This window comes from Aplidium turbinatum, chromosome 3 (assembly GCF_918807975.1).
Source record: "Aplidium turbinatum chromosome 3, kaAplTurb1.1, whole genome shotgun sequence".
NCBI lineage: Eukaryota > Metazoa > Chordata > Ascidiacea > Aplousobranchia > Polyclinidae > Aplidium > Aplidium turbinatum.
Genome location: NC_137474.1, coordinates 4,620,702 through 4,635,547, shown reverse-complemented (window position 1 = coordinate 4,635,547; position 14,846 = coordinate 4,620,702). Strand labels below are relative to the sequence as shown.

Here is a 14,846-nt window from a genome sequence, read left to right as displayed (position 1 = left end):
TCCAGCTGGCATTATATTTATTTCAAACATTGTACTTTGTGAAATAAAACTACTAGCAAAATTACATGTTGTGTTTGCTAAACGGCCTCAAATGTGATTACACTAAAATAATTTATTCCTGTTCTTACACTATACAGCATTAAGAAAACCAACACAAACGTATCAACAAACAACGTTTACTTTTCTGGGAACCTGCTCATGTTTGAAATTTCCTTGTGAAAATCTATGGCTCTTTGGTTTAAGCTTAAGTGGTTGTAGACATTCTGAACAGGACAGCTTGTGACAAAGTAGGACCGAACTTTCGTTTCATGTCGCTTTGAAGTTTAAGAGTTGTTACAAGCTATAAAGCGACTATCGGGCCTTTGATAATGCCTTCACTGTTACAACAGTAATATGGTTCAGGAATTGGTAAGTATTGCCAAAGGAGACTACTTGAAAAACGATTTGCTCCTTTATGACGTAATATCTTGCTGTCGTCATCCATTGTGATACCTTGCTCTGGTTTCATAGAACTTTGGTACTTTTGTTAACGAAATAACGCAATCATAAGCAAAGTGTTGCATCTCCAGTCTCCACTTTAGTTTTCATAGAAATTCTTTCTCGAGCGACTTTTTGTCAGCTAATAAGAAGGTTCGTTCTGTTCTTCCTCGCAAATTTTACAGCGGGTTTCATTACAAATACGATTTTTTTGATTTACACATTTTACAACTCAATTGAAAGTTACCAATTACTATTCAACAGTACTTCATCCATCATTCCATTGTACTGCATACCAACGTAATGATGTAATCCTACTACCACATTTACTTGAAAACAAACGGTTTAAATTTTGTCTTTTTTTCAATTTCAATATCAAGCTTTTAGTGCATTTTGAAGAAAATGTAAAATACAGAGCAACATTACACAGAGATGTATTTTTAGCATGTTGGACAAAAATGTGGAATTTAACACATCGCATTTTTGTAATGTCTTCATCATCATCTGTTCAGTCGATTTCGACTCCCGGTCACTTTATAAATAATCTCCCTCCACAACTCTTGATTCCTCACAGTCTCCTTCAGCTCTTCCATGCCCATCCCGCTGTTATTCGTCACTGTATCGAGCCATCTCGCTTTTGGGACGGCCCTTTCCTCTTCCTCCGTTGACCAAACCAAGCTTGCTATCTTTTCCAGTGATGTGCTTCTCATTATATGGCCTAAACATGAAAGTTTCTGCTATGTCCGATCTGATTTGGTCCAAATTTTGTTTATTTGTTGCTTTTGCTATCCAAGGAACACATAGCCTCCTTCTCCAACACCATAATTCGAAAGCGTCAATTCCTTTTCTGTCCGCTTTGTCCTTTGTCCATGTTCCGCATCCATAAGTTTTAACTGGAAGTATAATACTTTTCATCAGCAGTTTCTGTTAGTTTCCAGTTTGACATCTTTACTCTTTCAAATGCTAAATTCATTGCAATGACATTGCTGTAATGACGTAGTATTGCTGTAATAAACTCAAATTAACGATGCGTAGTTGTTGAAACAATGAACCAGTCTGCTCTATTGTAAATCGTTTTCGATGCCACAATTTCGGGCATACAGTATATTACTTCTAACCAATGAACTGTTGTAATACAGTGCATGTCAACAAGCTCTAAGCCAAGGCGTATGTCGTCCAAAAACGTAGCTGGGGATGGAAACCGAAGAATATGTGCTCCCCAAATTTTTGACTTTTTACAAGTGGCTGGCTATGTCTTAACTCAGTGATATAGCCACGGGAGCTTGGGAGTGCAATCGCTCCTAAAAATATGTTTTAATGTTAAACAACGTTTAAATACCATTGTTGTGTTGAAAATGAATTCTTAGTTCCGCCCGTGAACTCACACCCATAGATGAGAAGTATAAACAAATGATAACTTTAATGTACAAACGATACCACCCAGTATATCGTGGACGCGTGAAAATAGCAAGACAGTCCGACCCTCGTGTCGTTATCTTCTATCGTTGAGCACGGTCTTTCTGTAAACGAAAAGACCTTGGCTACTAACATGAAATAATTGCGCTTAGAATTATGTTATAAGCACGTTCAAATTAAAACAATCTACGATATATAAGAATCATAAAGGAATCTACAAAACGGCAAACAAATCTACAAATCGATGGTACGTCGGAAGAACCGAATTATTAAACATTTTATCGAAATGTGCTCTGTTGATCAATAACTAAAACACAATAATGAAATAGCAACATACACTCACCGAAATTTTGTCGGGCGATCCTTATAACTACTAAATCGATTCTCAACAGAATTGGTACGTTCATGTACTGTAGTTAACTAATGTAACATTAAAATTATGAATTTCGCTAAGAACAGACTTCATATTATATAGTACGAAAAGAGAAGAGAAATGATTCCAATGATAGCGTCATACTCAAAAAGATACAAGCTGCCTTTGCCGGCGCAAACTTCTAACTACGTTGGTTCAACGTCAAGATACACAGAGTAGACAAAATGTAAGATTTTGATGACGCTCAAATAAACGGCTAAACGAAGCAGCATTCACAATAACAACACATTGGGCATTACGTAGCGGGTTTAGCATCAAAACAAACCAGTCAGTTGAGGTCAGTCGCCTAAAAAACGCTGTTTATGGCACAAATTATATCAACAGGGGTTATATCAATCAGTGGGGACATTCTCTTTAAATGCTCGAAACAAAGGAAATAATTTGTTTTTTCTTGTTATGACCCGAAGTGACTTAGACATCGACTTCCGATTTCGAAACTAAAAAACAATGATGTAATAAGTTGCAAAAAGTGAACGTAACAACCATTGTAGGTCATGTTGAATGACGTTTGCCTTCCCAATAGTTGCTTTTCCGCTCAAAAAATTTTCTTTCCAACTCATTGTGTCAACTTCAACAGTCAACACATATTCAGTTTCTGGAATTTCACTGAAGGTTGTTGGACTTTTTAACGTACTTGTTAATCTCATTTCTATCTGTTTGCCAATTTATCACAAACATATTCAGAAAAAATTAAATTTTACCCAAAAGAAGACCAACGAACATCCGTCATTTTGAGAGTTAATCGCACAGAGAAATGCGATTTGTAATAAATCTTGTAAACTCTTCAATCCATTACTAATTTTATGTGTTTTTTTTAATTCGTAAAGTGGGTATTGATTCTTAAAGTACTGTCGTATTTCACGATACTTACACAGTCTTTTTGCTCTTGTTGGACTTCCTCTCTAAAAGTTGTTGACATAAGTGGTCCAATTAATAGCGATAAAACGAGCTAAAGAGCTTGTGGACCATTCAATCGAGTTAGAAGTGTAAATTTTCTGGCGTTAATTGCCCACTTCGTTGATTGGTAACAAAGCCGACATCTGGTAATTATCGTTTACGTTTTGAAACTGTGAAGAACTTGTGTAATTAACTTGATTTGACAAGTTTAAAATCCAATTCAAGGTTAATCTTATTTAAACTAAAAAATAACCTTCAACATGTGCAGCAACTTTTGCTACCTATTCAATAAAAACGCTGTAAAGTAACAAGAATTTTTTTTTGCTTTAAAGGCAAGTGACGCATGTCTCGTAGACGTGTGACTTGTTCAGACAAATAATTTTAAGAGAACAAAAACAAATATTTGAAGGTAATGCTAAATTAGTGAAAACATGTAAAAATTGTAAAAATGTGTATAGATGCAGGATTATTTTTGTGGGGTAATTGCCCATTTTAAGTCTTCAATGGTCCTTGCTGGGACATTCAAGTTAAATTTTCAAGAGGAAAATATTTCCAAAACGTTTTGAAGCGAAATTTTTTTCCACCTCACAAAGTATGTCTCGAACAGCTTCACGGTCTTGAAAGTTATCCAAAAATGTTTAACATTATGCAGTTCTGTGAAAAAAAAGCATTTTGCCTCTTCTGAAAAACATTAATAAACTTCAAGCCTTTCAATGGCGGCTTTCGGCATTTGTCATGACCGAACCTGAGTTGTTGGCTATTGTGATGAGCTGTGTTTATGGCTTGTTTACATTGATACAAACAATTTGATTGAAATATTTTGCTACACTAGTACACTCGACAAGCAATCATGGCACCGGATTTAAGGCCACTCGATGAGTTATGATCATCGATTGATTTTGAATGATGGGCATCAAAACTGTAGCCTAAAACCTTCAAACAGTATTACGTTAACGAGTTGTAGTTTAACATAAAATCTATATCCAATATAGTTCATGGTAAGCTTAAAATCAAGTGTTTTGTAGAAACAAAACTTTTGAGATCAAAAGCGATATTATACTAAGTTAAAGTTCAATTTCCAAGCTTGTAGTAACAGGCTTTTTTGACAGGTTATTCTCTTGCTGAATTGCCGTGTCTTGGGGTCTGTTAGGCAACGATTTTGTTTTCTTTCAATTGTTGACGTTTGTTTGTGGAATTGTGCATCTCCAGCGCACCAACTCATACAGCGAGTGTGACGTATCAGTGCATCGCTTCTTTATGGAACAGAGCCTTTGTCTCCATAGCTTTAGCTTTTAAGTTAATCTACTTTTTAGTTTGTGAGTTGTTGTCATTGTAAGTGTGTAGAAAATTAGCTATACCACACAATGTTTCAAAGCATCAATATCTTCTCTGGTGTCAAATTCAAAATTTCACATCCTGCTTGGTCTGGCAACCCCTTTATTGCATTTTCCTATTACTTATTTTACGCATTATTTTTTTTATACAGTATATATGCTTTGATAACAACTTCATGCATTTCTCTCCAACACAACGTCAAAATTTTACTTCAGTACGCCAACTAGCGTCAACTGAGCTCCATAGGTTTAGTAATGTTGCGTCCTCTGCAGGAAGTTTTTATCATTTATTTATGCCGCTAGTTGGCGATGTTATCAAGAAACAAGTTAGAACTTAAACACCAATCAGCTACCTACTTGGAGGAAGAAAACGGTTTTCCATTTGCACACTCAGCAGAGCATGCCTTCAAATCCGAGTAAAACCGTTCAATCAATCAATCATTTTATTTTTCGTCATTAACGCGTCCGGGACGAAAAAGATACTAACTACAAAAATCGATATAGACTTACCAGCACGTTAATAAACGGGAAAAGGTGGAAAATCCTTGAAAGGTTTAAATTTGTTTTGCTTTTCTCATTTAAAACTATTCAGCCAAAAATAACCGTATTTTTTACATTGAACCAACGTTTGCACTCGGTTGTTTCATTCACACTTCCATTGCTTACAAAAATCAGTTCAGTTGTTTTTGTTCCTGACCATCACAGCAAAAACAATACATGTCAACATAGCAAAGGTCGAGAAAAAGGTAGAAACGACAAAACGTGAACGTTAAAACGTGCTTGTGACCGAAAATCTATATGAAGCAACTGGCTACAAAGCTAATTTGACATTGACGCCGATGCGAGGTGGGAGGTATTGTTGGTAACATCTCTTAGGGGGTTGTCGTCACAGAGATGGTCAAGTGCCTACATGATATGCCGTCCTCACGCAGCTTGATAGAACACTGGTTTTGAGCAACTTCGGTTTTCACCCATTTTTTTTTTATTCTGACTTTTATTGGAATTTTGCCTATATTCTATGCAGTATATGGTATAGTCATGTTCAAATGTAAATGTGGGTTTTGAAAAAGAAAGTAGAAACAGTTGACACCAAGACTTATAAAAAAGCAAAACAAAGAAATTGTGTCAAACTTTTTTGGCGTTAAATAACCCACAGTTTATCGTCTATGAATATTTTGCCCATTCGGGGTTCACATGTTTAAATTGTCTGTAATTTTAAAATATATGGGGCGTAGGCCTACGTGGACGAACCTACAGTGCTCGCAACCTTTATATATGCGCTACTACCCACAACATATCGTTTGCTAAAAACGTAGTGTAGACCCCTAGACATACTCAACAAGTGTTCGAGTTCAAAATCATCCCTAGATTTTTATTGTAACAATTCTGGTTTGTTATTGACACCAACTGTAACTATGGTAACTTATTGACTTTGTGCAGTTTAACCACGGTTTTTCCACAACAACTGTAATCAAAATAAAGTTGGGAACAGTATCCCAGACAGCGAAACGGACAAACCAGACTTCTGCAGACGTTGAATCAATGTAAAAATGACGGGTTTTGCTACCTGGGATAGGCTAATAGTAGTCCACATGTTAATTTTCTCAATGTCTGAAAATTATGAGGAAAGTTTAATATACCTTATCTTAACAAAAATTGCACTAACAATTATAATCCGGCTATAGTTTTTTCCAGCCAACAACGTTATCATACATTGTCATCCGGTGATGAAGAAATTCCAATCCAAAGTGATAAAACGAAGAGAAAAGCTGACCTTCCAAGCATTCCAGAGCTTTTGCGACAATAAGGTATTCACCTTTGTCTGCCTGGTTCTTGCAAAACTATGCTGACATTGGAAGTAAAACCACAGTGTGGCTTTACTTCGGTAAAACCACGCTGTGGCTATGGAAACCATTGTTTTTGCTCTTTAATTATGATACTAGATGTTACATTTTGATCGAATTTTTTTATTCCTCTGATCAATTGTTTCAATACTTTTGTTGTCGGCAAGCATACTGTGCTGCGTTGTCATCAATTCATTGAGGAAGTAACCGGAGACCTTTTGACCCGAATAAACAAGGAAAACTCCGCTTGGATACGCTAACTTTGACCACCCCAATAACAAACCATTCAATATTTTAAACCTCTCGGGTCTTTTCTTATCTACTGTGCTATTGCGACCCATAGAAGTACTTCGGTTTGTTTTGGAAGGATTTCTCAGCTTTGAAAGTTTGAGCGAACGATAATTTAGGTAAGTTTAGTTAAACGTGTTTAATACCGAACATATGTGAATCATGTTTATAAATAATTGCATGAACCCTTACCGTGACAGAGTTATTGTTGCTATTTATTGATTCACCTCTTCAAGTTTTGCCTAAAACCGTCAACCCAACTAGCAAAGTAACACAGTAGGTCGAATATCTGTATTGGGACACAGAAGTTCTAAAAGTGGCGAAAATAAAACTTTTATTTGGCTACATCTCATAATAATTTGCGGAAGCTTCGCGTATATTGTTGCTATCCAATTTTATCTGATTTTCGAGCAATACTTTTGTACGACATTTAAAGAATTGATAAGAGACCGAATAGTAAATCGTCTTTTGTTTATAAAGTTAGCACTGAACACTCTGAGAACACGATAGTGTAAAATTTCCAATACAAACAGAAAGATAACAAAGTGGGCTGTTCCTATTGCTTTCAGACGCATGCTACTAGAGCAGGATGAGTTCATAGAGTGCCAGGGTTTCAATCAGTTTGTTGAATCATCGACTTTATATTGAAAGCCTTTCACTGTCCTTCTCCACTTTGCAACAAGTTAAATTAAGTTTATTTTGGAATATCCACGTTCAGAATATTATTTCTAAGTGTTGTAGCTGCTAAGGTGTTGGAAGTAGTGATGACTGAGCACAAGCGGCAATCGGTAATATCTTTTTTTACTAAAATTGTTGCTATTGTTGAATAAGCATGTTTTAGCCCCCTCGCTTGTTTTAGTATTTTGTTTGAGTTAATTTAAGAAAGAAATAACCAAGAATAAAGTTTTGTTAATCCAAGCAAACAAAATAGTTAATATTGTTTTTTTTATAACGCCCTGAAAATTGTTTTTGAATAATCTCGATTATGTGAAACAATAAAGTTCAATAACAAAATCTTATTATTTTGAAGAGTGACAGTTCTACGGAAGTTATTAGCACAGCGATTCAAACGTTGAATTTTAGTAGAAGATCGTCTTATGAAAGGTGCATATGGCATATGTTTTTATATAGATCTAATATGTTGTCATTGTGAAGTATATGTGTAGCCCTAGTTGTAAAAAATGTTTTATATCGATAATCAATGTTGTTTTTAAAATGTGCATCAGTGCTGGTGCTATTTTAAGTTCTGTAACTTTAATTAATGAATTTGATAATCACCATGGAGCAATATAGCCTACTAGCCTACGTAAAAAAAGTTTTGCGGTTTTCAATTGTGTATTTTGTAAAGCTTCAAGAATAATAACACTTGTAAGCCCTTGGGCATAGCCTGCTATGTTTTATTGTGTCTGAAAATCATTTAAATCTGCCATATTTGGTCATTGACAACGATGTCTATTTCATTACAATCGCTAAGAAATACAACCTTAGCTTACGTACGTTGGTTAAAAAGGAACAAAGATTGGAACAAAATTGTATTTACAGTAACAAAGGCTACTTTTTCGTCTTGTTGGCCTCTTGAAAGATGGTTGAAGTATTTTGTTTTATTCTAACCGTCAGTCAACCTTACCCGTAGCAGACTACTTACATGTTTGCTAACTTTCTATCAAAGAATGTCAACATAATGGTAGACGTACTGAAAAGTTGAGGAAGTAGGCAGCCTAATCTTCCGGCGTTGGTCCTGGATCTAAACGAGAGAGCAGGCGCGGATTTATGGGGGGGGCCCAGGGGGCCCGGCCCCCCCCGAAATTTTGTGAAAAATTGTATGTTTCCGCATCAAATGGTTTGATATGCTTCTAAACAGCTGATATTAGTCCCTCGGCATCACAATTGATGAAAATGGTTGTTTTAATGTCTATTTTATAGCATATCGTATATGTCGTAGTATCATTGTTCATATCTGTTTAGCTTTTTCTTTCTTTTTAATTGAGTTTCAAATTTTCTGGCCCCCCCCGAAAAAAACTCTTAGATTCGCGCCTGCGAGAGAGGTTACGATATGTTTGTTTGGCTATTCAAGGGTTTATCTGTTGTCAGTTTATAAAGACCCATTCGAGCTGAAACTTATTTGAAAGTTTTGATAACTTTGAGGGAGGTGAACTGCGTCATTAAGTATTCAGCTTGTCATTTTGCCAGAAATGAGTTTTAAAAAAGTTGATGGTGGTAGCTTTACGCACTTATGCAACGGACATAGATCTTTTGCAGATAGCCCATTGAGTATTACGTAAGTTAAATAGCAGTTTTGTTTCTGACTCAATTACCTTTCTGAAATGGATTTTGAGGATGCACACTTTAAACTTTTGGTCATTGAAAAGTGTTCAGTGCCTGGTTGTTGCTGTTTCGTATCACTTGGTCATCGGTATTTGCAGACGATGAAACAAAAATAAGTTGGAATTTTTATACACTTTTGCTAGTTTTACCTTATAGCTGAAAGTCTTTAGGCTCAACGTTTTTTAGAAACAGTTTATTAAACGTATTTCGGAAACATGATTTTACAATAGTTGTCAATACTTTTGGAATGTATTGAACTCGGTTAATAAAGCTTACATCTGGATAAAATGGTCAAATCAAAAATGTAGGTTAACGTATTTTTCTCACAGAGAATACCAACCAATCTTTAGCAAGCTTAGTCCTCGAGGAATGGCATCATCAGCACTAACCGCGTACACGTCTGGATCTCCAACCCACCAGAGTTGGGAAAATGCGCTCTCCGACATCTTAAGCGTTCTCCGCATCCAATACAGGTGATCACCAGAAAAATTATTGATTAAAATATAAATATATGAATAAAATATCCACTGCATTTGAACACTTCTCTTTGGCTATAGACAGTGATGTTCATTGTTTTCTGTAGACTACAATAATTGAGGCATTGTCACATCATAAGTACCTTACAACAAACCGTTCCACGTCACAAAAAGACTATTGACTTTCGAATTACATTAATTATTAAAACAGGCGGGAAAACTTTCAATGCTGGATGTTTTAAACTTTTAACAATGGTAGCCTTTTGACAATTCACACCACATGTGCGAGGTCATACCTGCATTGTGAAGACGTTTTGTGTTATAACGCGTCAGGTAGCCTACCTGTTGTGGCTCTGCGAATTCGATGTTGAAAAAATCCCTATAAGTGAGATAGTTCGATTGTGTATGACATCATTTGCGCAGCTCTTTTTGCGTCGTGATATATGCCGTGTTGTTGCTTGTTTTGTTTTTGGTTTAGCAAGGTAACTTCTCTAACAAAGTTGTAAATAAGTGTTATTTTATTACATTTATATAATGTAATTCTACTGTATAGTGTACTGTAGTTTCCATTGCCAATTTAATGTCACACTGTTATTTTCATTAAAATTGTAGTTCAGCGCTCATCAAATAAGCGTCAAATTTTGAAAGATTATAAATATCAACCGACAAAACGAAGCAACCTTTTTTACCAAAATTGTAAATTAAAAAGTTTTCCGAACTACAGTTCAAAAAGTTGGATTTTCTACTTGAAAGTTTACTCATTTATTGTAATCATTTAACATAACTGACTTATTTTTTACCTCGCACTATCACGACCAGACACTGCTAAGTAGAGAAGGAGATTCAATGTTTGCAGTAGCCTACATTGCTGATGTCATAATGATTATATAGTCTCCAATTGCTGACATCATCCTTTCTCCATTGTCAGAAATGATGACGAAGTGATGATGTTTCTGACCGATCCGGACAAAATCAAGCAACTTCAGTACAGCACTGCAGCGAAGATGGAGTGGAACAGAAGGGTTATCAAGGAGGAGATGGATTCTGGCATCCATAGTCCTCCAGTAAGTTATAGAAGATACTCTTCAATAGTTGGTTTTTAAAAAGTATGCTTTGTTTAGCAGCAAAATGGTTAAAACGTGTGGTAAATTTAATCAAAAACTGATCAGTTTTCGAAATATTTGCTGAACATGAGTTTAGTGTCTACATTTTAAGCAAGATTGATATTTTAGAATATGTGTTTGCGTGATTTTTAGTACATGAAACCAAGCAAAGACATGGCGTTAAGAAAAATCTGAGAATCTTTTCAGTTATACGTCATGTCGCCATCGTCTAAACTTAAGATGCAAGATGATGTCTAGCCGAAAACGTTTGCAGTCTTCTATTTTTGAAGCTTGAGCAATGCGGTGGTATTGATTGCGGTTCAATAAAATAGCCTCACCACTATTGTCTGATTGTTTATCTATTTTTCTAACATGCCGAATTGGATTTTTTTTTTCTTTCACTTTTGTTATGGTTTAACGTGTAAAACATACGGTAGCCTAACCCAAATTTATCATATTACTGTGACATGCCACTACTACATCCCAGCTGGCGATGCCTGTCGTTTTTGCATTAATTCAACGTTTGCTAACGTTGGATCAGTGTGGAGGTGACGAGTTTAGCTGACTGGGGTCCAAAATTATCGCTTTATCAACGCAAGTTTTATCAAAGCACGCTTGATATCTTCAAGATATAACTTCCCTGGGTATAATTGAATTTCCGCAAGATGATGATGTTGTTTTTGCTAGTTTGTTTTATTTGTTTTTGTCATTGTTTTCCTGTCGTCAAGTTATAGCCTATCTATTTTGTGAGTCGTGCAAGGCCTATGGTGCGTTGCGCTTAAAATGGCTTTGCCCGTGGTAGGATTTCTTTGTGGGGTTTTCTTTGCCTGCCTTGCTCTTTGCTATGAGCTAAACGCACCAAGACGTGTTCCCTTACGACCATCAGCACTCTTGATAACGCACCATGGCCGATCTTCATAGCAACTGTCCATACAAATCTTAAATATATCAGCTAAAGCTATGTGGGCTAATAAAGCTATAGCCTAAATATATGTTGTTTAATTGTTTTTTGTTTTTTTGTAACATTTTCTTTTTTTATTTTCCCTTTATATCTTAAATTTTTCTGAAGGTGTTGCGACCGTGCCAAATTTCTTTCAAATCAATAACTTACTTCGGTCTCAAGCACGTTTTAACGTTCGCGTTTTGTCGCTTCTACCTGTTTCTCGACCTTTGCTATGTTAACGTGTATTGTTTTGATATGATGGTCAGAAATAAAAACAACTGAACTGAACTGAACTCACCTCTCCACCAAAATTGTATTATATTTGTGTGATTTCGTATAGAATAATTGACCAATAGTCTATCTGCTTTTCTGCAGAGGTCCAGAAGAATCGCAAAAGAAGTAGCCATCGACTACATTCGAAGGTATCTTGATGGTGAGGAAGAGAGAGTTGATGTGAGTTTATATCGTGGTAGTTGCTTCAAATGCTTTGATACATAAATACAGTGATGGTTACTTTAGGGCTATTTTATCACAACTCACAATGCTTCTTGCGGCGAGGGAAGTAGAATGGCAGCTAGAGGTAGATTCAAATCTCAATAATTTTTAAAAGTTTATCATCTCCATATAATCTCTGTTTTGCTAAATTTGTTTCAGCTTTAATTTTGTAAGCTTATTTATTATTGTTTTAAAAGTAATGGCGACAGAATATGTTTGGTAAATGTTTCTCCGTTTGTGTTCGGACAAATAGAAATATCTAGTACAGTAATCGATCAACGCACTACGAAATATTCTTTTTTGGCAGTGTTTACGAGGTAGACTACTTGATCAAGTAGGTAACCCCTCTAATGCATTGTATGGTAGTCCAGTTGGTATACATAAATGCATCGCTAAGCTTTTTACGTTACTAACATAAAAGTTACCCTCTTTTAAAGCATATGAACCTCAAGAAATAACAAAGCCAAAGCAATAATCTTTTGTGTTGCCATGTTCGATCAGCTCACTTTAGCCTAGCAGTTTAACAATATTCAATAGGAGTAGGCAACGACTGCAATCTAATTTTTACAGATGCTGAGAAAAATTCAAGCCCTGCAGGCCGACAAAGATGATAATCTAGCGATGGTCATTGATCTAGAACGCGATGTTAAAAGACTAAAAGAAGAAAACTTGAAGCAAGCAGTCGAAAGCAACAACCTCAGTGATGAAATAGCGAAGTTGCGCATGGATGGAGATGATTTCAGGTACAAAATTGTGCTATAAAGGTAGCCTATACTGTAATTCGAGGCACATGCGCAGCCTGAGCCAATCTTCAGTGGAAGTCACGTTATAAAATATTTATTTGTGTGTTTGATAAATAATTTTCTTTGTTCCATTTAGGGGCGTAGCTAGCAAAAAAAATTTTGGGGGAAGCAAATAAGTACTATTGCACATGTGACCCCGACAACAAGTTGGCGAAAGCGTAGCACCCAGCGGAGGCCTGGGACCCGACCCCTAGAAAATTTTGAAAAAAAAATTTTAAGTTGGGCATTCTGAGAGAAGGCTACTTTTAGCCAAAACCCATAGTTAAACTATGGCCGACACTGATGTTTTGGAATGAAGAGTTCAGTTCACTTTATTTGTTATTGTTGGCAAGAAAGAAAAAAAAATGGTAGCCTACAAACACAGCAAACGTAAATGGCAAATAGTTCGCACAACAAGAATGGCAGCGAAAGACCAAAAGATCACCAAAGTCAGCTACTCCCACCAAGACCAATCGTTTTTGAAACAAAAATATAGAAGACAGTAAAATAATCTTGCATAAAATTAGGCTCTTAACTCGCAGGGGAGATAACATGAAGTTACGAGAAGAAAACAACAGCACGAGAGATGAGAACGAGAGAGTCCGCGGTGAGAACGCCAAACTTCGGGACGAAAACAAAAAGTTAAGAATCGAAAACCAGGATCTAAGAAACGAGAATGGAGCTCTCCGTTCGGAAAACCAAAAAGTTCGCCATGACAACAGCAAACTCCGCGACGATGCTGGAGATATGCGGGATGAGAATTTGAAGGTGAGATGGTCTTAGAAAACAGAAAAATGTTGCAGGCGTAGCCCATATTTAAACAAGCTATTATTATACAATAAAAACTTACATGTCAAAGCAAGATATTTATTAAAACAGTTTCAAGCAATTTTAAAAGAATTGAAAAAAATTTATTGCTTTCTTCTTGGTATTTCAAATATTATTTTCTTGATTTCTTTTGACCACAAAACTTGTAAATTAGCTGGGTTAAGTTTAGGAGTAGGCTAACAATAGGATTTAAACCATCCCAGCTAGTAAACCAAATCTATTTAACACTGATTCAGTAACTGTAAACGTTGCATCAACGTAAAAAATGGAACTGTTGGCTTGTTGACTGGAATTAAAATCATACCATACACAGGTTCGCGGAGAAAATCAAGCGCTTCGAGACGAAAACCAAGAAGTTCGCCATGAAAATCTCAAACTGCGGGACAACAATAGCAACCTGCGATCAGAAAACGACCGTTTCAGGACCACGAACGAGGCTGTTTTGGCAGAAAACCGAAAAGTGGTGAGAGAAAACTTGGAACTCCACGCAAGAGAAGACGAGATGAAGATGTTAGTCAACGTGCAACAAGGTCTTCTCGCAAATAAGGTTGGAGCCAGAGACCGTACGGATCTGTCTGGTGACGGACAGGAGGATGATGATTGTTAAATTCGAACTTTTTGACAAGTTTTTCAACGTTAGTATAAAATCAGACAATGTTAAATTTCTTTTCAAAAGAAGCGGCATCTTTTCAAGATAGCCTACCACGCTTTATATTTTCTTTCTGGAGATATTCTGTTATTGATTTTTTGTGCACAAAACTAGATTTGAAGCCTTACACTTTGTTAAAATATATAAAGCAATGTGAAATTGTTGATTTGTTAACTGCTATCAACACAGGCAGCTGCTTTCAAAACAACTATTTTTTTTATAGAAACATGTGTTCTTTTAGCGATTGCACGTCTGTGCTATTGCTTTAATAGAATTACGCTATAATGGCATTTCTCTATAGTGGCATCTGTTGCAAAGTCTCGTTTTCAAACTACAGTAGAATTTGGCTATGCTGTTTTCGGCTATCCCTTCAGGTGTCAGTATAGGCGAATTCCACTGCACTTGAATTGTTTGTACTGTTGTCGCCTACACCTCACTTTTTGTATATATCTGTACATTCTTTAATTGCGCATTTGCACTTCTGCCTGTAGCCTATGTATGTTGATTAAATCTGCGTATGATAACGGTACTAATAAAAGTTGTATACTTGTTAATG

At 36.1% G+C, this 14,846-nt stretch overlaps 1 protein-coding gene across 4 annotated transcripts; it reads left to right on the top strand.

Annotated features, from left to right (window-relative positions):
- Positions 1-6,712: 6,712 nt before the first annotated feature.
- LOC145766373 (uncharacterized) lies at positions 6,713-14,840 on the top strand. Of its 4 annotated transcripts, none has more exons than XM_082578071.1 (8): positions 6,713-6,808; positions 7,720-7,793; positions 9,344-9,487; positions 10,419-10,554; positions 11,912-11,989; positions 12,602-12,774; positions 13,356-13,581; positions 13,955-14,840. In XM_082578071.1, exons 3-8 carry the CDS (start codon positions 9,384-9,386, stop codon positions 14,246-14,248), a joined length of 1,011 nt encoding a protein of 336 aa, XP_082434197.1. In that variant the 5' UTR covers positions 6,713-6,808; positions 7,720-7,793; positions 9,344-9,383; the 3' UTR covers positions 14,249-14,840. The 4 variants fall into 4 exon arrangements, with proteins under 4 accessions (XP_082434197.1, XP_082434199.1, XP_082434195.1 ...); XM_082578069.1 differs by lacking the exon at positions 6,713-6,808 and adding an exon at positions 7,330-7,477; XM_082578073.1 differs by lacking the exon at positions 7,720-7,793 and having other exon boundaries at positions 6,724-6,808.
- Positions 14,841-14,846: the final 6 nt, after the last annotated feature.

Coding starts and splice junctions, on each gene's coding strand:
- LOC145766373 (XM_082578069.1), top strand. CDS start 7,454: ATGACTGAGCACAAGCGGCAATCG. Junction 7,478..7,719: donor CTGAGCACAAGCGGCAATCG/GTAATATCTTTT, acceptor ATTATTTTGAAG/AGTGACAGTTCTACGGAAGT. Junction 10,555..11,911: donor CTGGCATCCATAGTCCTCCA/GTAAGTTATAGA, acceptor GCTTTTCTGCAG/AGGTCCAGAAGAATCGCAAA.